Below are 22,588 nucleotides of genomic sequence, written 5' to 3'. Positions count from 1 at the left end.
CTCTAGTTGTTCTGAGGATGCTACAGGTACTGTGATCTGCTGTTCCAGATTGCCAATTTCCCGTAAGGTATAGGTTTGTTCATTCTCTTCTAGAACTATATCTTCACGGAGATTAATCCATAAGATGTGAGAATGTTTCCTCTTTGCATCTGTCAGGTAGTTCAAGACATTCCCAATTGCCTAAATAGAAGAACACTCACAGTGTCTTAAAAAGGAAAACCAAGGAAATTATCTACAAAGATTGACAGATGATAAGCCTATCCCTTAGGCTATTACAAATAAATCAAATGAATAAATCAAAGAACTATAGAGACCCCTTCAGCGGTGGTTGTTTCTTTCAGATCAGCTTTGATAAGAGGCCTTCTGAAGTGAACTCACTGGAACAGGAATCTCCGAGCAGACAAATGAGCAGGCAGGCATTGAAAACTATCTTTGGCCTTGACCATATGAGGCAACGTGGAGATAGGCAATGGGATTGAGAATTCTGATAATGGCCAAGTCGGGGGGGGGGGGGGACATGACTTTCAAAAACTTCCAAAACTGTTTTCAAGGAATATCAGAGAAAAATATTTTTTTAAAAAAAAAATCCTTCTATTTTACAATATATTACTGATTCTGCTAGATTCCTTTAAAATATATCATTGATTCTGCTAGATTCTATTAAGAGTGGAGTGGAGTGGAATAGAGTGGAACGAAATGGAATGAAACAGAATTCTTTATTAGCCAAGTGTGATTGGACACACAAGGAATTTGTCTCTGGTGCATAAGCTCTCAGGGTGCATACATAAGTTCTCAGTGTACATAAAAAAACCCAAAGTGATAAGTCATAGATCATAAATCATAAGACACTACCATAAATCATAAGATACAAGCAGGAAGTGATAAATGATAAGATACCAATAGGAGAAGGTAAGTAGGAAAGATGAGGAGAAAGATGAGAAGGATAATAGCAATACAGCCCTACTACATTGTTAGGTATCTTTAGACATAAGACAGTACAGTGAGAATTAGGTGTTTAGCAGAATGATGGCATGGGGGGGAGGGGGAAACTGTGTGTCTCTTTATGGTCTGGTTGTTTTGGCATGCAATGTTCCATAGCAGCATCCTGAGGGAAGGACTTGAAATAATTTATATCCAGGATGTGAGGGGTCTGTAGGTATTTTCTCAGCCCTCTTTCTGGCTCATGCAGTATACAGCACAGGTGGTATTCAGCAAGTTCTGACCAGTTCTGGAGAACCGGTAGCGGAAATTTTGAGTAGTTCAAAGAACCAGTAAATACCACCTCTGACTGGCCCCGCTCCCATCTATTCGAGTCCCAGCTGATTGGGAGGAAATGGGGATTTTGCAGTAACCTTCCCCTGGAGTGGGGAGGGAATGGAGATTTTACAGTATCCTTCCCCTGCCACGCCCACCAAGCCATGCTCACAGAACTGGTAGTAAAAAAAATTGAATCTCACCACTGGTATATAGGTCCTAAGTAGAAGATAGTCTGGTTGCAATTAAGTACCAAATTGGAACATCTAGAACAGTGTTTCTCAAACTTGGTGACTTTAAGTCCTGTGGCTTAAAGTCCTATGCTGGCTTGGGGATTCTGGGAGTTGAAGTCCACAGGACTTAAAGTCACCAAGTTTGAGAAACACTGATCTAGAAGCATTAGTACAGCTTCTGCTTAAATTCCAGTTTGGGAATTTGGTTTGGATTGACCTGGTCCCAACAAAATCTCTTAATGGAAACCACACTTACCTTGGAATTGGGCTGAGCCATTCCATACACAGGCATTTTAGGAACTCTCCGGAAATTGGCCACATTCATGTCTTTGATGGTACTAAGAACATCTGGAGAAAACCGTTCATCCACAACCTACAGCAGTGATAAACGTATGAAGCCTTTGTTCATTTTACATATAAACCAGGGGTGGGTTCCTGCCAGTTCTAACCTCTTCTATAGAAGAGGTTCCACAAATCTACAGTGCCGTTTAGAACCGGTTCCAGCTCCCTCCCCCCGCCCATCCGCCCATCATCAAGATGAAGAGAGAGAGGAGGAATTCTGGGAGTTGATGTCCACAAGTCTTAAAGCTGTCAAGTTTGAACACCCCTGGGTTTTTTTTTCTAAAGTGTTAGGGGTGAAAGGGTCTTGTAACTTGACAGCTTTAAGACTTGCGTGCTTCAATGCCAGAGTTCCTGAGCCAACATTTTGGTTGCTAAGCAAGAGCGTTGTTAAGTGAGTTTCACCACATTTTAAAAGTTGGCCACGCCCACCCAGTCACATGGCTGGCAAGCCACTCCCACAAAGCAGGGCACACCTACAGAAGAGTGTTCTCTGCAAATAATCATGGAAGAGGTAAGCTACATATGCAAAGTTTGCTGAACCCTTACTACTTTTTTTAAAAAAACCTGCTTTCTTTACAAATGCAGGGGGGAAACTTAAGAACTTGACTTTAGAGAAGATTACAAATTAATTTCAAGGCAACTGAGAGGAACAAACAGTCCTAGCTCTGAACTAAGCTCAACCTCAGCAACAAGAATATTGCTATAATAGTCTATTAACTGATCTATTTAGTACAATGACTCTCACACTGTGGAAGGAGCACTAAGAAAGAAATCCAAAGATTAAGAAGATACAACACAGGGCACTCACCAGGACCCGTACTCCCTTAGTTATGTGTTCCGCTGTGACTGTAAGCTCTGACAGATTCATGTTGGCTTGAAGTCTGTACAGCTCGGGGTGTCTGCAGATCCATCTACTGAAATTGAGAGCAAAAGCCAAGGGATACTGCCAGCCCAGAAGAAAGAAGAAAAGGACAATTTCAGGAACAGGGGGTGTACTCGTCATCACTTCAACTTATCAAAAGATCTGGTTTTCAGACCACTGAGGTGTATCTATTTATTTATTTACTAGCTGATAACCTGGCGTTGCCCAGGTACTGCATTTATTTATAGGGGGAAAATGTCCAGACCAAACGTAATTTCTAATGTTGGATTTTCCCCCTTATCAGAGGGAGCCCCCTTGTGGAATACTGTGAAGCCGTTACCATAGCAACTCCACAGCACTGCACAGTAGAAGCCATTTTACGGCAGTACAGTAGAAGCCATTTTAAGGCACAACAGGCTGTATCTTAACATAACACACACTCCGAGGGATTTTAGGGGTGTCTTACCCCCACAGTATTTGTTTCCAGAGAGTAAGTCATCTGTGTACCAAGTTTGGTTGAAATTGCTTGAGGAGTTCCAGAGTTATGCTGGAACATACACACCCACAGCCGCTTTTACATATATAGATTCCTTCATTTGGTTTGTATAACTGCCCATTTCAGTCACTGACTCTGATTGCAATTCAAATAATATGCTACAGTTAAAACAACAGAAAATAATAAAGGCAGCCAAAAGAAAAAGAAATATATAAAGCAACTGTGATACTTGGCCAGTTAATAGCACAGCCAGGAAATGAGGCCCTTGATACATTCAGCACCTCAGGCTGTGAACATAGCCAGGAATTTAGGGCCTCATAAAAGGCTAACAGGATTGGGGCCATTCTGACCTCCAAAGGGAGGATGTTCCATAGAGTAGGGGTCACTGTGGAGAAAGCCCATCTTCAATCCCTCCCAGCTGGTACTCTATGGTTGACAAATCTGTGGCAGTCCATTCTGCTAGATCTAATTGGATGGGTGAGGTAAAGGTAATCTCTCAGGTAATCAGGTCCCAAGCCTTGTAGGCCTTTAAAGGTGAAAACCAGCATTCTCCAACACTGGATGTTTTAAAGAAAAGATTGGACAACCGTTTGTCTGAAATGGTGTAGGGCAGTGACGGCTAACCTTTTTGTCCTTGCGTGCTGAAAGCATGCGCCCACACCCATAATGCAATGCGCACACAACCCACAACCCATGTGGCCTGCCCCCTGCGCATGCATGTGTGCCCCCTGCACATGAGTGCACAAACCTCCTCCTGTGCCCTGTTTTGGGCCTAGTACACCTCCCTGCAGCCTCCTGAGACCAAAATGGGCCACGGGGGGAGGGGCACCACACCCCCTGCGCCCATTTTGGGCCTAGCAGGCCTCCCTAGAGCCTCCTGGGATCAAAAATGGGGTGCAGGGGGAGCAGCGCACCCCCCGCCCCACATGCCTGCGTGCGCATCTCCCGCATGTGCAGCAGAGACCCGAAAATCAACTGGCTAGCGGGAAGCGTGTACATGTGGGGTAGAGCTGAGCTAGGACGATGGCTTGCATGGTCACAGAGACGGCTTTATGTGCCACTTCTGGCATGCGTGCCATAGGTTCGCCATCATGGGTAGAGGGTTTCCTACCTAAGCATAATTGGACTAGAAGACCTCCAAGATCCCTTCCAACTCTGTTATTCTATTCTAGCATCTTGAATTTCACCTGGAAACATACCGGTTGCATATTTCCACTGATCTAACTTCTATATCAGGAAAGACTGGCTGAAGACAAATATTTAATGGACATTTAGAAGATGTAATAGAAGCTCCCTGACAAATTTCAGGGAAGAGGATATTCCATGGTACAAGCACCAGTGCAAAAAACAAAACCAAAAAACCAACAACAAAAAGGCAACAAGTCAGAGGCCACAAGATGGCACTCTAAAGTTTTCAACACACTGAGCAGGGAAGCACTCAACTAGATTTAGCCAAGCAAATTTCCATTAAGTAGCCTATTCAGAAGTTGATTCAGGGTTTAGAGATGATAGCTAAGGTGTTATTTAGAACCCACATAACTCAAGAAACTCAGGGGGTTTACAGTTATTAAATAGATGTTAAAAATAAAATAAAATGAAAGATATTAAAATAATAAAACTGTAGTGACTTCAGATTAATAGTGGAGAGGCATAGATTTTCAGGAACGATAATTAACCATAGACAGGCAGTAGCTATTACGTTCCAACAGTATAATAAAAAGCCAAATCTTCAAGTGGCTCCAGAAAGAAATAACGTTGACATGAGTCTGGCTGACCATCATAGCAGAGAAGGCACTTTGAGGTACATTCATCAAGAAGCCATGCTGAACTTAATGTTCACACATATATACAATTATTTAAGATATTAAATATCATTATTAAAAAGTTGAAGTCTAACAGGCATTGTACGGTAAAGGTAAAGGTTCCCCTCGCATATATGTGCTAGTTATTCCCGACTCTAGGGGGCGGTGCTCATCTCTGTTTCAAAGCCGAAGAGCCAACACTGTATGAAGACATCTCCATGGTCATGTGGCCAGCATGACTAAATTCCCAAGGCGCATGGAACGCTGTTACCTTCCCACCAAAGGTGGTTCCTAGTTTTCTACTTGCATTTTACATGCTTTTTTACGTGCTTTCAAACTGCTAGGTTGGCAGAAGCTGGGACAAGTAACGGGCGCTCACTCCGTTTACACAGCACTAGGGATTTGAACCGCCGAACTGCCGACCTTCTAATCGACAAGCTCAGTGTCTTAGCCACTGAGCCACCCCGTCCCTTAAGAGGCATTGTATAGGTAACATATATACAATGTTATAATGCCGTGATGAACCTATGGCACGCGTGGCACAGGTGGCACGCAGAGCCCTCTCTGCAGGCACGCCAGCCATTGCCCCAGCCCAGCTCCACTGCACATGTGCACACGTCTCCTGCTGGCCAGCTGGTCTTCGGGTCTCTGCCACGTATGTGTGGGGGGTGGGGTCTTCCCGATGTCTACAGGTTCCCCTCCAGCGCGCCCTATCTTTCTACTCATTTCTGCTGCCCGTGCCTTCCCCAATCTCCACAGGTTCCCCACCCACCCACCCCACAGCCCTAGTCTATGAATAATGAACAAAGTGCCGTTTCCCTCATTTACTTATTGGGTATTGAGTGAATGGGAGATGTAATTTAGTTACGGTATATCTGATCATATGAACTATACCCTGATAAACCATGAAGGAACAGATGGACCTTTGAGACAATGCATGGCCAAACATGATTGTTATGAGTCACTCGTCTGCAGCAGGGATTGGAAAGTGCACACTGCAAGATGATGATTCATGGAGGTACGCTCACCTGTTCATGAAGGTAATAATTGAAAGCAATCAAGAAGAAGTAGCGTTCAAGTCTCTGTAATGTCTTCTGAAGGAAACACTCTTTGGTGCTGTTCTTCTACAAAACAAACAGATATAACAATCCAGGTAATTGTATATAGTTTATGGAATGCTAAACTGAAAATATACACTTTTCAGCATCTAACTTATTCCAATGAACCAACTATATTTATGCACAGAGAACAGAGAGAGAGAGATGCAAATGAACTTGTAAATTTGCCTCTCAATGTAAATTATTACTTAACACTACGCTACAGTACAACTAACACACCCTAAATATCTTTATAATCTATTATTAGCAGTAATAAGTTGAGATGCTTCTCAAATCATGATGACATCACAGATATATATCTATGATTAAAAAGAAATTAAAAATAATTTTAAAAAATAAACAAGCAAAAAAACAGCTTAAGTTTTATTTCTAGAAATCTAACTGAGCCTCAGAAATCTTAGAAAATAAAAAAGATCAAGGGAAGTTCAAAATATTCTGGTCTAAGGAGTTGCCAGCAAATTGGTATATGTTTATGTCACTGCGACAGGCATCTTGTGACTAAGTGAATCTCTCAGCAGCCATTTTGTGAAGATTCCAATCAAGATTGGGGATTCATGTTTAAGACCATGATTTTCCAACACAAACATCTGCCAAAGACCTCTATTCTTTGGGTAACTCAACTTCGGAAAGCACCATTGTCCCTCCAAGAAACATAAGAGCAAAATCATGGTCTCCATTATCTGTATCCTCCTGTCAATGTCCGTGATGTAAACTAAACTCAGCGCTAATGTTCTATTAATACCATACCATGAATTTCAAAACTGTGTGGCAATTTAGATAAAATAATCCTAATCTACCTCTAGGGTTTTTTTTTAATTACATTGGCTCTGTATGGACAAAACAGACCTTGAACAAACTCAGAAAGGTTTCATTTGGTTTTCAGAAAGAGAGAATTTGGCAAGGCTCCATTGGAATCTTAAGTTATATAATTGCCTTTCATTAATATTTACTTGTTATCCTCCAAGAAAAATCTGCCCTAAAGTCATTTATCAAAAAGATTTAAGAAACGCACTTAGAAATATTTTCCTGCACAGGCTATTTCCATCCACATGTTAAAATAAATGATAGTGATGGCACAAATCCAACTATTAAAATCTCATTGCTCTCAAATGCAGAGATCTACAACAGTTTTATTTTTTTTATTTTTTCAAAGAATTTTTTATTTGTTTATTCTCTTACATACCATTTTAAGTATATATTCACATAATTGTTATTCTTCTTTACATTTATCATTCTTATACATTTATTATTTCATTTAATAGATTATAATATACAGTTTGGGTTGCATTATTTACCATCCATCCCTCCTCTTGTAACACCATCTTGTTTTTCTCTCTCCCTCCCTTCTCTACTTTCTTCCTTCCTCCTCTCCTTCCCCTTCTTTCGTCCCTTCCCTTTCTCCTACTCCTACTCTTCCTCTTCCTTCTCTTTCTCTCCCTTCCATCCTCCTCTCCTTACCTCTTTCTTATTTCCCCCGTCTTCCTTTCATTCTCTCCTCCTCTCTCCCTTTCTTTTTCTATTGTTGTTGGTGTATATTTCAAAACTCAGTTTATGTTTCCTTGGGATGGCATTTCCGCAAACCCAAATATAATTTAGTATCATTTCTTATTTCCTTACCTTCGCTAGTCTACCCTAGTTATGTTTCCCCGCCCCCCCCCAAAGAATTTTAAAAATAGTATTTGTAACATGCTTTATGGTTTCCCTTGAAAAGATATTTGCTAAGATCTTATCGTACATTTAGATATGCATAAATTATGCATTTTATAAAGCCCGCTTTTATTTATTAAAGAAAGACTGCATTAGGTATACATCAAGTCTCCATAACCTGTATACAACCTATCACATAAAGATAGCATAACAATAAATTGTGGGCATATTTTGCTCCAATTTTTGCAGCCCTAGAAAGTAACAAGAACAGCAAGAATGTTGACAGCCCTCATTTGGCTTAGTGATCTGCCATGTCACAGATATACCCCGTTCCCCTGAAAATAAGACTTCTCCCAATCGGGCTTTTGAGCGCATGTGCTAAAATAAGCCCTCCCCCGAAAATAAGCCCTTCCCCGAAAATATTGCAACACAGCAGCAGCCATGAGGTGACCACGCTCGCCGCCTCCTGCACCTCAAAAATAATAAGACCTCCTCGAAAATAAGGCCAAGCACCTTTTTGGGGGGTCAAAAGAAAACAAGATCCTGTCTTATTTTCAGTTCTGCTGCTTTTCACAAGGATGACAAAAGGATATTTTTCAAGAAAAAATATTCCATTGTTTAAGAGCTGCTCCTCTGCTTGATTTTCATATAAACATTAACTGTGTTTATAAGTAAAGTGACTTCCAAAGGCTGATCTTTTAGGGCTGGTGAAAACATACACTACATGCTGTGAGGACAACCTGAAAATCACTTCAAAAGAAAAGCTCAATTATTCTCACAAAACCACTGCTCAGAACAACAAAACGAGAAGAGGACCCCAGCAGGTGAATTTCCACTTGAAGAGAAAATCTCACATCACAGTAGAGATAGTAACTTTAATTTACTGTCCAAAGAGATGGCTAAGTCCCGAATAATTCACAGATCTGGGGAAAATATTATTTAGCCCGTTTCTAAACTACTTTCTCTCAGGAGTTTGGATGGAGCTGTAATATGCAGTTACAGATAGCACCCAACTTACAATGACAATTCAGTCCAACATTTCTATTGCTAAGCAAGACAATTTTTCAGTGAGTTTTTCCCCCCATTTTACAACCTTTCTTGCCACAGTTGTTAAGTGAACCACTGCAGGCATTAAGTTAGCAATGCAGTTGTTAAGTGAGTCTGGCTCCCCCCACCCTACTTGTCAGGTCACAAAAGGAGATCACATGACCCCAGGACACAGCAACCCTCATAAATATGAATCAGTTGCCAAGTGTCTGAATTTTGATAAATCGCTTTTTTCAGTGTCACTGTAGCAATAGCAATAAGACTTACACTCTGCTTCACAGTGCTTTGCAGCCCTCTCTAAGCGGTTTACAGAATCTGCATATTGCCCCCAACAATCTGGGTCCTCATTTTGCCCACCTCGGAAGGATGGAAGGCTGAGTCAACCTTGAGCCTGGTGAGATTCGATCTGCCAAACTGCTGGCCGCCAGTGATCAGCAGAAGTAGCCTGCAGTACTGCACTCTAACCACTGTGCCACTGTGGCTCCTAACTTCGAATTGTCACTAAGTGAATGGTTGTAAGCTGAGGCTTACCTGTAGATACTATGTTTATTCCCCCCCATTGAAACGAAGTAAGGAGTTGATTCAAAAAATGGATGACTGCCTAAACTCTATCAATGGCTAAATAAAAATTAGAATCCCTTGGAATCCCTATGACTAGGCAAAATAAAGCAGCAACTATTGGCCCATAAAAATGGCCATCCTCCTGCCCCAATTTTTTTCTCCTTACCTCCTTGATTATTTCTTTCTGCTAGTGGAAAGAATAATGTATGCAGTGTAGCTGAACCTTTCATTCATGAGCTTATTCTTAAGAGCTATGAAGAATGCCATCTGATATTCCGAGATTATTCACACCCTGGTCAGTGTCTCTTCACACTTCTACCATCGGGCAGAAGACATCGAAGCATAGCCAGCCAAACAAATAGGTTTAAAAATAGTTTATATCCTTGGGCTGTCAGGCTCTTAAACACAACCACAATCTCTCCAAGCACACGCAGAAACGTATGACTAGTTTTTCTTCTCTCCCCCCCCCCCCCCTAATTACTTGGATAGGGATTATTCTTTATACTATTTATGTTGTTTGTATTTTTTCTCATGGATTGCACCGGTGAGACTAAAACCAATTTCATTGTATATATGATGTACAATGACAATAAAGGCTATACTAAGTTATATCAAGCTTCTGAATGTGAAATGGGGTGGTGCTAGTTGCTCTTTCATTGTGCAAGATAGAAGGCCCTGAGTCAGTCCTGACATGCAATCACTTTATCAAACTGTTGGCAAAAGATGAAGAGTTTTGAGCCTCCTCTGTTCACCTTAAGCAGAAGCAAGACTAAGAATGTTAAAAAAAGTCTCTTCACTGATTAAAATAAAGCTCTCACCTATCACTTGGCAAGGTCAGCCAACTGACCATAGTATAACTCCATCTCTCAATCGAAGTTACTACAAAGGTTAGTTGGGAACATAACACTAAATATCCTGTACTTGTTGTGGCCCACCAGCATCCAGCAGGGTTGGTGGCAGACTCAGACAGTTAGGAAGTTGGGGAGGAACATGGACCAGTCTGGGGAAGGCTCTGATGAGGGCTCTGCATCGGAGGCAGAGATGGGGCCAGGGCCGTCTGACAGTTATCAGCTGCCTTCAGAGTCAGAGATCAGATGGGCAGAAGAACAGCTGAAGCCTGTTCCCGATGTGTGCATGCGTAGAGCTGCCAGGAGAAGAGAACAGTTAAGGAACAAGGGCCGACTCTTGAGGTGCATGGTGAATGGCCCCTCCTAGAGGGAATAGAGGAGTGAAAGGGGAGTGGAGTTTGCAGGAGAAAATTTGTTCATTTCATTAGTGTGAAGATTCCTTTGTGACTCTCAGAGTCTCCTTGACAATTATTTTCTTGTACAGCCTTGCGAAGATATCGGCCTGGCAGCTCTGCAAGCCTGATAAGGTCTATGGCTGTAAATCCACCCCTGAAAGACTGTTTCCTGGGACATTGCTGGATGCCAATGAGAGGAATTCACATTAGCTTAATAAAAAGGGGTTTTGTCAGAACAAGGAGTCTGCTTCGTGATTTTGGGAAGTCTAGGTCAGAACAGTACTGAAGGAGTTAGTCATCCTTTCAACGTCTTGTTAATCCATTATAATAATATAATTTTTTTTAAATGGATGAACTAGTTCAAGATTAGAGATCCTGCTTACGAGGCATCAGACTTCTTATAAAAGAATAATGAAATCTTCAAAAGAATTTTGCCCCAAACAACTTTATGCAATAACAAAGTCTTGAAGAACTTGGCAATCTCAGGATATTTCATTCATTTTTAAATATTAAATGGGGAGGGGGTGTGCTATGCATGTGGTAAGGGATGTCACAGGAATTTGGAGCCTTGAGGAACTGAGTTACTGACTCTTGCAATACAATGAAATTAGGCTGAAAAAGCCAGAGAGGAAAAACAAGACAAAGACCTAACTAAGGCATATGGGCTAGCTGATACAGAAAGTTCTCCTGATGGGCTTAATAGTCAGTCTACAACAGTGGTGAACCATTGCAGCATCAAGTGCCGAAAAGGGAGTGTGCAAGCGTGCACTCGTCGGAGACACAATCCAGAAGAGGAGCTACCCAGAGGGCTTGCACACGCTGGAGAATGAACTTCGTTTCCAGCGTGCACACAAGCCAGCTAGTCTTCCAGTTACTGGCAAGCATGCAAACGCTATGATCAGCTGACCGGCGCGCATGCTCGCACTGGAAAATGGAAGATCAGCTCTTCCAGTTTACGGCACTGCCGCCCACATGAAAGCCAGCTGATCGTCGCATGCACATGTGCACCAGAAACCTGGAAGAGGAACTGGAGACGCCACACGTGCCAGGCGACATGGCTCCGCATGCCACTTTGGGCACGCAAAGGTTCACCATCATGGCTCTGCAATTTCCTTCTCATGCCCAGAACTAGATAGTGCACAGAGGCTGAGGCCCAATTCCATTTTAAGCATGATACCTTGGATGAAGAATAAATCACAACAGTGATAAAAAAAAATTAAGAGCAAGGATTTTGCATCTTCAACTCTCAAGAGTTCACTTGGAAATCCAAAATAGTTTTGTGATATTCTGGATAAACATTTATCCAGTGGAAAACTTTCTGGCTTTCAGGACAAACAGTTCTTTGTTTATAGTCATCTTTTACACCTTAAGAATTTTATAGTCTATCCTGTTTATATGTATTTAGGCATGGTGGGAGGAAGGCGCTTTTAAAAGAAGAATTAAAGCCACATGTCTCTCTTTCAACTCCCTTTTTTCAATTTTACAAAGTCTTTTTGTTACCGTTTGATGATGCTACATGTTGTAACAGAAAACCACTTCTCTCACTCCCAACAAAAATAAAAAAAAATAAACCAATCGGCGGACCGAAATATTCATGATACACAGTAAAAGTAAGAACTTATTTGGGGTAATCAAATGCAAGTCACTAAATCACAAAGCAGGTGATTTAGCTAACAGGTTGGCTAAAAAAAGTAAAGTACACGAAAGGCTTCACAGAATATAGCAAGCCAATAAATAAAACAGCAAGTTGAAATAATTAGCAAATTTATCATTTATCTTAAGAGAATCTCTGAATTTGAGGATTACATAAAGGAGAAACACACACATACTTTGATACAATTATAAGTCTCCTGAACTGTTGTAAGGCCTCGACTTAGAACAGTTCATTTAGTGACTGTCCAAAGTTACAACAGCACAAAACAAAGTGACCTATGACTGTTTTTCACGCTTATGACCATTGCAGCATCCCCATAGTCAGGTGATCAAAATTTGGAAGCTTGGCAACGGGACTCATATTTGTGACAGTTGCAGTGTTATATACTCCTCTTTTGCAACCTTCTGACCAGCAAAGCCAATGGGGGAAACAGATTCACTTAGCAACCATGTTACTAACCTAAAATGAGTGATAAGTTTAACAACAGTGGCAAGGAAGATCATAAAATGAGGCAAAATTGACTTAACAAATACCTCACTCAGCAACATAGATTTGGGGCTCAATTGTATTCGTAAGTCGAGGACTACCTATACTTGAAAAAAAACTGCACTGTTAAACATAACAAGGATACAAAACAACTTTTCCTGACCTGGGAATCTATCTATCCTTTAATTCCCTTGAATCCACGTTTGATTTATAATGGCCGAAGTGAACTTCAAGGCATCTGGACGTTAAGACAGGGCGTTTTCTTAAAACAATACTACTCAGCATCATTTAGTAAAATTGCCATCAGTCCTCCAGAATCTGAAACAGATTTTTCCCATCGTCTATTACATGAGATTGTTAATTGGAAATGCCAGAGATTAGATCATCAGAAAATTTCTGGCTATGATCCTTTTGAATGTACCTGCCTGGTTCGAACCCGTAAGGAACTCATTACAAGATATAATTTCTCAACTTCAACCTCCACATTGCCTGTACAATTGTAGCCGTATTGACTTTACTTAACAAGACAGATGGACTTGGAATGTGCATGAAGTCCAAGAATTATATCTAAATTTTTATCGGATTATTTTATCTGATTATTATTATTATTAGAAAACCAAATAATAGTAGATTTTTGGAAATAGAAAATAACCCTATATAGCCCAGATGGACTACCAATTCCTTTTCCTATAGTGGTTCCTGCCACAACCACAGCTGCTAGAAACTGGTGTCATAGGTTCCTAGCCTTCTGAGGTGGGAAGCATGTGCACACATGCGTATACTCAAAGAGAAAGGCATTAAATCCTAAAACAGATTCAGTATAATGTATAAATTGGAGATAACATTCCAAAATCTTCAAACAGATGTTTAAATTTTGGACCCACCATTCTGCATTATGATCGCACTATTGCCTTGGGCATCCACAAATTCTGAGTCCAACCCTTGACATCAAAGATTGCCAGCCCCAATATATAAGAAGAAGGGCTCCTGTTGCAAGATCAGTAATCTACCTGTATCTATAATCTGTAAATCTACCATTCATGACACTTTTCCAATAAAACCTAATAATTCTAATTGCTTTGTAGTTAGATATCCCCATTTTCTGAAGAAGACAAAATCACAATCACAACAGTCATCCGAAGTATAAATACATAGAGCACTGTAGAGCGAACTTACTACAGGAAGTCCTCAGGTTACAACTATTTCAGCCCTGCAATTATGCTCACAATTATGTTGGTCATATCATGAGACCGGACCTCGTTATGACCTTTTTTGGGGTGGTTGTTAAGTCAACACAGTGCTAGTTAAGTGAATACCATGGTCATTAAGTAAACCTATTGTTCGCTATGGGGCAGTTTTTGCCGGAAGTAAACACCAGTTTCTGGCAAAAATGTCATAAATTGTGGTCGCGTGACTGTGGGGGGACAGACATCAGAACTTTGAAAGCAGGGTGTAAGTCCCTTTTTCAAGGTCCAGTGCAGTGGTGGATTACTACCAGTTTGGACCGGTTCAGCTGAATCGGTAGTGGTTTGATGGCCTGGGTCGCTGGAACCAGCAACGACCCAGGCCTGCCATGCCCCCAAACTGGTTCCCCAGTCGGCGCTATTGACACCGCCATCTTGTGCATGTGCGCAGAACAATTTTAATTGCACTGCACATGCGAGCACGTGAAGCCCGCACACAAGTGAACCGGCAGTAGTGCTGGCTGGAACCCAGCCCTGCTCCAGTGTAACTTTGAACAGTTGCTAAGCAACCTGTCCTAAGCCTGTGCCATGGATCTTGTCACCATTTAAAATGAACTACTAATACCTGGTTTTGATAATCTTCTCCAATCCCTTCCAATTTCCTCTTGTATTCATAGATGGCTTCCTTCACATCATGCATTTCTGAACACAAGACAATGGCAGCATCCACCTTTGAAGGCCAAAGAGAGAAAGTCAAAATCTATTGAGAGAGAGGATTTCATTCTCTTCAATTGTATTTCTATTTTATCAATGTCCTCTGTTAATGATCACCTGGAATCTATTTTTTTTAAACTGGAATGAGACACGGGCAATCAAAGCACCTTCAATCTCTGTACACCTTCAGAATTTTGTACCAATGAAGTAGGGTGGGAAAGCCTCAAGAAATGAAGGACACTTTTGTCACGATGTTAAAAGGTTTGCTAGGCCTGAACTGCCTAAACTGACACTCAAGAGTTAAACTAAGAAAGCTTTATTGCGCAGGTCATAAAACAAAATGTTATCTGAAAGTGATTTATTGCGCATGCGTTTACACATTCCAGAACAAAATTCTCTTCTTCTTTGTTCGGCTGCCAGCTTGGCAGACGTAGCTTTTATTATCAAAATGTAACAATTAGTTATTTTCTGTTTCATTTACTTTTTATTTTATTATTAAAGTTTGTTTATTAATTAGAATACTTTTAAAGACTTTTATTTTTCTCAATATCTCAAAAGATATGCGGAAGGGAATCAGCCACGGTCCATTGATCTCAGATTTCCCCAGGGCATTTTTTTTTTCCCTGACAACTTGGTAGCAGAGTTTTGGTCCGATGATACAAGCTGAGATGGCTACAATTTATGGCTGTATTTTCCCTTCATGCTATCTAAAGATAACCGACTAAGCCTAATTAGCAATGTCGGAGAAAAAAAGAAAAGAAAAGGAAAGATGGGGCGAGCACAGATGAATCAGCTTCCTCTGACAAGGAGGCCCCCTCGGACACAGAGAAGCAAGATCAAAACGTGCTTCAGGAACAACAAATTCCTTCAGGTGCCGAGCCAGATGTGGGGGAAGGAGCTACAGGACGCGACATCCACGAAACGAGGTCAGTGGTTCCTCCTTCTAAAATATCTCCAGGAGATTATGAATTTTTGGGGGCCAAGCCAAAACTTCCCACTCTGCCAGAGCCACTCCATTCCCAGACCCTCGCAGATTATCAAACAATTGATGAATGGCCGGCTGAAAAAAAATCCTCCCACGCAGAAAGCAAAGTCTATGAAATCTCCCCAGATGATGAGCAAGAAATGCAAAGCTATCTTGATCAAATAGAACGTTTCGAAAAATATGCTAGGGAGGCGAGAGTGTGTTTTGAAGAGATAAGGCAAAGTAGGAGAAGCTCCCCCATTCCCAAAATGTCTGAGGACGCCATCTTGTCTTCAAAACAACAGCCTAAGACACACCCCACAGAGTTCATTGGTCAATCAGAACAAAGAGACATGTACACGTCACCGAGGTCACGTGGTCCCTTTGAGTCAACTGAACTTCCGCATACGTATAGAAAGGTGAGGCAGCCAAAAAGTGAAGCTGCACTGCCATCTGCTGGCGGAGAAAAATTATTACAGCAAAAGATGAAGCAGTTGGACCAGATTTTTAGAGATCTGTCTATGAGTTTTACAGAAGCCCAAGCTTTGCCCTCAAAGGATAAGTCTTCAACACCCCCTGGCGGTGCTGAATCCTCCCTAGATGGAAAAGGGCAAAGCCAAAGGCGAATTCGAGGAAGCCAATTTGATGTTGCCACGCAAAGGCCAATGATGCAACCCCAGCATCCCCTGGTTCAACAACCAGATTTGCAACCAGAGCAACAAATTGTTCCTCAGCAGGTATTCACAGTCACCCCCTTGACTGGTGAGTCCAAATTAAAGGAGTCAGGAGAGAATTATAAAGCCTGGGTCAGTGAAATTGCGCTCTTGCTTCGAAGAGAAGGCACATATTCCATGGTTTTTAATCCTCCCCGTCAACCCTGGACACCTGCGATAAGAGACCTCGAAAACAGAGCAATCACGACTTTACTCATGTCAATGGAAATTGAGATCCAAGGTATCTTTCCACCTGATGCAACTGCCCAAGAAATATGGGCTATTTTGGAAGATTGCTACAGGCCCGTTTCAATTGAATCCTCATGTTTGCTCATGTCTGAGTTCCATGGTTCGAAGTTGAAACCTGGTGAACGAATTGGTGGACATTTGACCAAACTGAAAAAAATGAGAAGTGAATTGAGACAAAATGGCCATGTAATCGATGATATCCAAATGATTAGCATCATCATTAACTCATTGAATTATGAATGGAAAGATGCTGTTGCAAAGATTAACTACGTGCCTATTGCTCAACGCACAGTTAACCACGTTTGCAGACTTTTAGTGGAAGACGAAGCTATCAGGTTAGCTACACCACATCTGCAACGGCCTCCAGCGTTAAAGGCTCCAGCCAGACGTCCCTTCCGAGGAAGAGGCTACGCTCCAAGGATGCCAAAATGCTACACCTGCAACCGTGTGGGACATGACACCCGGGATTGTCCCCAACGAGTTCCAGCTCCCGCCACGTACCAGCCCAGAGGAACAGATTCCAGAGGCAGAGGTAGAAGACAAGGCCGTCGTGGTCCAAGGCATGATTCACAAGCTCCACTTGTGACACTGGCCATAACCAACGTTCCACAACCTGATCCAAAGTTTGACAGACGTCTTTTGTGGACTTTAGATAGTGGAGCAGCTGTGCACGTTACCCACAGAAGGGAACTTTTCACAGAGATGGGCGAACCAGAGCCCGAGTATCGAGAACTGTATTCCTTCACCAACCACACTTGCAAGGTTATGGGAAAAGGAACTGTTTACATTGAAGAGCTCGATACACACATCCCTGATGTTTATTACATACCTTCAGCAACCAGTAATTTGCTTAGTCAAAGTCACTTGTCCAGAGATTTAAAGTTCCAGGTTCACCACCTCGAAAAAGCAAGTTACTTAGTTAAAGATGGAGATATTGTTGCTGAAACTATGCTGATTGGTGGTGTTTATTACTTAAAGCCAAAGCCTAAAGGGCAAGCACAGGCAAGTATGCAAACTCCAAAAAGGCACAACGTGAACCCAGAGAGAGTTGTCCCAGAGAGAGAAAACGTTACTGTGCCAAAGGCTCCTAAAGCCAACAAACAAAGAAAACAGAAACAGATTGCTCAGAGCAAGCCTGAGGGTCCTCATGAAACTGTTAATGTTGAGAATTTACTAACTGGTAAACCTTTGCATTCCAGGTGTATTCACAAGTGGCACAGAAGATTGGGACATGCCAGTTTCCGTGTTCTTAGAAAGATGCCGGAGTTCGCAAAAGGTTTGGATCTAAAGGGGTGTAAGGTGTTTTTGGATTGTGCGGTTTGCAAAAAGGCTAAATCCAAGGCGGCTGCAATTCCCAAACACGCTACACGCCGGTCAACACGCATTTTTGATTTGGTACACACTGACATAGTGGGTCCTTTCCCACCAACACTTGGTGGCAGAAAGTATTTTTTAACAATTGTAGATAATCATTCTAGATATGGATTTGTATATCCTATGAGAGAGAAATCTGAGACCTTTCAGATCTTTAAAGACTTTGCAGCGTTTGTTTCTACACAATACCAAGTTCGCATCGCCAGAATCCAGAGTGACCGTGGTGCAGAATTCATGTCTCAGCGTTTCCAGGACTGGATGCGTAAGAATGGAATTCTTCATCAGACATCTGCTCCATATACACCGGCTCATAACGGAGTCGTAGAAAGAAGACAAGGGGTTCTACAAACCATGATGCGTTGTCTTCTAGAAGATGCCAATCTCAGTAACGCATACTGGGGTGAAGCAATCAAATATGCAAATTACATTGTCAACCGTACTTGGAGCAGTGTAATCAATCAAACTCCTTTCTACATGCTGTATGGCTACAAGCCTGATCTCAAGAACCTCCACATTTTTGGTTCATATGCTATGGTGAACACTCCTATAACTCAAGGACCAAAGAGACTAAGATTTATGGGTATTGATGATAATTCAAAATGGTACAAATTCATTGATACTAAACATGTGATTGTCATTTCACAATCTGCTAATTTTGAGGAAGACATTGACTGGTCCAGGATTCATTCCAATGATCCTGAAGTTTATTTCAAACCACCCCAACGAGGCTGTCGAAGTGATGTCCCGGTGTTTGGAAGCCGTCGGGGTCTGGATGGGGGACAACAGACTCAGACTCAACCCCTCCAAGACCGAGTGGCTGTGGTTGCCGGCACCTCGGTTCAGCCAGCTGACTCCATCGCTGGCCATAGGGGGCGAACAGTTGCCCCCTGTGGAGCGGGCGCGCAATTTGGGTGTCCTCCTTGATGCCCGGCTGTCAATGGAGGACCATGTGGCAGCCGTGGCAAGGGGGGCATTCCACCAGGTTCGCCTGGTGCGCCAATTGCGCCCCCTACTGGACCGGAGTGCCCTGCGCACGGTCACTCATGCGCTGGTGACGTCTCGCCTGGACTACTGCAATGCCCTCTACATGGGGCTTCCCTTGGGACGCATCCGGAGACTGCAGCTAGTTCAGAACGCAGCCGCGCGGGTTATTATGGGAAGTACTCGTTACTCCCACGTAACACCTCTCCTGCGCGAGCTGCACTGGCTACCTGTGGCCTTTCGGGTGCGTTTCAAGGTATTGATCACCATCTTTAAAGCGCTCCATGGCAGAGGACCTAGTTATCTGCAGGATCGCATCCTACCACACACGTCCCTGCGACCTATCCGCTCACACAGGGAGGGGCTCCTCCTGGTGCCGTCTGCTAGGCAATGCCAGCGGGCGACACCTAGGAGTAGATCCTTCTCTGTGATGGGCCCAACCCTCTGGAATGACCTCCCCCCGGACATTCGAACTACCACCGACCTCCGTTCCTTCCGGCAAAAGTTAAAGACTCACCTATTTCAATCAGCTGGCCTGGCACTTTCTTAGTTTTACCTCCCGGGATTCATTTATTTTAATTGGGTTTGGGGTTTTAATAGGCTTTTAACGTATTATATTTATTATTCTATTACAGTCTCACAACCTCCTTCACCTACGTATTTAATTATTTAACTGTTTATGTATGTATTTTACAACGTATTTTAGTGACTGTACACCGCCCCGAGTCCTCTCCGGGAGAGGGGGCGGTCTATAAGTGTGAATAATAAAATAATAAATAAAATAAAATATTTTCCTAGAGATGGTGTTCCAGATGCCACGCAGCCTGATGACAAGTCGCAGGCAGATATTCCTTCTACCAGTTCTTCACAACCTGATGTTCCGTCTTCGCAAGCCGCGGATGCTGATGCTAGCGACGAACGTGAGGACGAGGATGATGATGAAGAAGAAGAAGACTGGACTGTTGCTCCTAGACGCTCCAAGAGGGCCACAAAAGGAATCCCTCCACAACGTTATTCATGGCAACTGACAAAAACACCAGTACCTTTGATTTGCAACGTTACTCTTCCTCCAGAGACATTCACACAAATCAAACAGCTTCCTGATTCAGAGCAAGACAAGTGGTATGATGCAATGCAGGATGAAATGGACAGTTTAAAGAAACTTAATGTATTCACACCTGCAAAACCTCCAGCAAACAAGAAAGTCATTGGCACCCGATGGGTCTACAGAATCAAGAAGAAACCGAATGGTGAGTCTTTATACAAAGCCAGACTTGTAGCTCAGGGTTTCGCTCAACGTTATCCTGAGGACTACACAAACACTTACTCACCAACAGTCAGAACTGAAAGTGTAAAAATTGCCTTAACCACTGCAACTATTCTTGGTTTAGAAGTTTTCCAATTTGATGTGGACACAGCTTATCTACATGCAGACCTAGATGAAGAGATCTACGTGAGAAGCCCTCCAGGATTCCGAAAGCAAGAAGGGGATACCTGGTTCCTGAACAAAAGTCTTTATGGTCTAAAACAGTCAGGTTTAATGTGGTATTTATGTCTTACTGACAAACTAAATTCAATGGGCTTTATTAAGTCCGAAACTGATGAATGCGTGTTCACAAAAAGATCTAACAATGCATATGAGATAATTCTTGTTTATGTTGATGATATTGTTTATATTGGTCCAAATAAGAAAATGAGTGAGATTTTTGCCAAAAGTTTGCAGAGATACTTCACACTAAAATCTTTAGGACACATTAGCACTTATTTAGGTGTTCAAATTGAAAAGACACAGAAGGGGTTTAGTCTTTCACAAGAAGAGAAAATTGACCACATTCTACATCATTGCAACATGAAAGATGCTAGCACAACAAAGACACCCATGCAAACAGATTTTCACAACTTAACACATGATCCAAGTCCTGAGTTCGAGGATCAAACACTTTATCGTTCAGTCATTGGTTCACTATTATACATTAGTAGTTGGACCAGACCTGACATCGCACTTAGTGTTAATCTTTTATCACGACACGTAGGTAAGGCAACACAATTTCATTGGTCATGCATTAAGAAGTTGTTGAAATACCTGAAACACTCTAAACACATGAAGTTATTGCTAGAACCAACACACACTGATCAACCAAAGTTGATTTGTTTTTCTGACGCCGACTGGGCGAGCGACAAGAAGTCACGCAAAAGCACTTATGGTTACATGATGTTCCTAAATGGTTGTCCTGTTTACTGGCAAGTGAGAAAACAGAGTTTTGTTTCATGTTCATCTACTGAAGCTGAATATGCTTGTGTTTCAGATGCTTGTAATTCTCTAACGTGGTTTGATGCTTTGATCACAGATATCCGGACACGTCCGATTCGACCAATCACCGTGATGGAAGATAATGTATCTGTGGTTTATATTTCTGAGTCACATTTTACAGGTTCTAGGTCCAGACACATTGACATTCGTTATCAAAACACAAAGCAATTAGTTAAGCAAGGTTTTGTTAAATTGCAATATGTTTCTACACATGATCAGATCGCAGACATGCTTAACAAACCACTTGCCGCAAATCAACACGAGTATCTGCGAAAGAAGATGTGCCTTAATTGATGATTTGATGACGTCAGCCCAGACTAGCAAAAGAAGGGGTGTCACGATGTTAAAAGGTTTGCTAGGCCTGAACTGCCTAAACTGACACTCAAGAGTTAAACTAAGAAAGCTTTATTGCGCAGGTCATAAAACAAAATGTTATCTGAAAGTGATTTATTGCGCATGCGTTTACACATTCCAGAACAAAATTCTCTTCTTCTTTGTTCGGCTGCCAGCTTGGCAGACGTAGCTTTTATTATCAAAATGTAACAATTAGTTATTTTCTGTTTCATTTACTTTTTATTTTATTATTAAAGTTTGTTTATTAATTAGAATACTTTTGAAGACTTTTATTTTTCTCAATATCTCAAAAGATATGCGGAAGGGAATCAGCCACGGTCCATTGATCTCAGATTTCCCCAGGGCATTTTTTTTTTCCCTGACAACTTTCTAATCATTTCTGAGGGAGATGGGTGGTTAAGAAATACGACATACAAATAAATTAAATGGGTTTGGAGAAGAAAAACTGTCAATTTCTCCCCCTCTTAAAAATGCACCCTTCTTTTCCCCTTTACTCAAAATGCTGACATAAAGGCACAGCTAAAATGAAAAATGTCCGTTTGAAAAAAAACCTCAGCATAAAAAGCTTTAGCTTACTGAAAAACAGACAAAAGGGTAGAGGAAAACTTATCAGAAGAAAGAATGAAGTTTTCGCATTTTAATCCCTTACAGGGCCAAATTAACTATTATGCTATACGTGCTAAATAACTCTTTCATCCAAAATGTGATCTCTATCTTAGTTTACTTTTTACATAGAATAATCACCCACTCCCCATTGTCTTCAGACCGTTTCTTCAATAAAATATCACTATTTTGGACAACTTTCTCCAATCTCACAGCCTCTTTCAACTCTGAATACTGCAGTCCCAAAAACCTCTGGATGAGCATCCAAGTTGAGGCAGGTTGTCTTTTTAGTCATAATGGAGAGAACTCAATATTTCTTTTTGTACAATCAGGCTCTTTTTCTCATTAATGGCTACATTAATGTCAAGCACCAGGGAAATTAGGAGATTCAGGCAG

At 41.8% G+C, this 22,588-nt stretch overlaps 1 protein-coding gene across 5 annotated transcripts in view; it reads right to left on the bottom strand.

Moving 5' to 3' along the window:
• PALD1 (phosphatase domain containing paladin 1) overlaps positions 1-22,588 on the bottom strand; it is a 181,646-nt gene that overhangs the window by 66,090 nt on the left and 92,968 nt on the right. For all 5 annotated transcript variants that reach the window (XM_081954018.1, XM_081954017.1, XM_081954016.1 and 2 more), the window contains 5 exons: positions 14,555-14,659; positions 6,018-6,113; positions 2,638-2,772; positions 1,744-1,860; positions 1-180 (listed from right to left, as the gene is read on the bottom strand). In XM_081954018.1, coding sequence (XP_081810144.1) covers positions 1-180; positions 1,744-1,860; positions 2,638-2,772; positions 6,018-6,113; positions 14,555-14,659 — 633 coding nt within the window. The remainder of the gene's footprint in view (positions 181-1,743; positions 1,861-2,637; positions 2,773-6,017; positions 6,114-14,554; positions 14,660-22,588) is intronic.

The sequence above is a fragment of the Natrix helvetica genome (assembly GCF_964273705.1).
Source record: "Natrix helvetica genome assembly, chromosome: 5".
Lineage (NCBI taxonomy): Eukaryota > Metazoa > Chordata > Lepidosauria > Squamata > Natricidae > Natrix > Natrix helvetica.
This window is presented reverse-complemented; position numbering and strand designations above follow the sequence as displayed.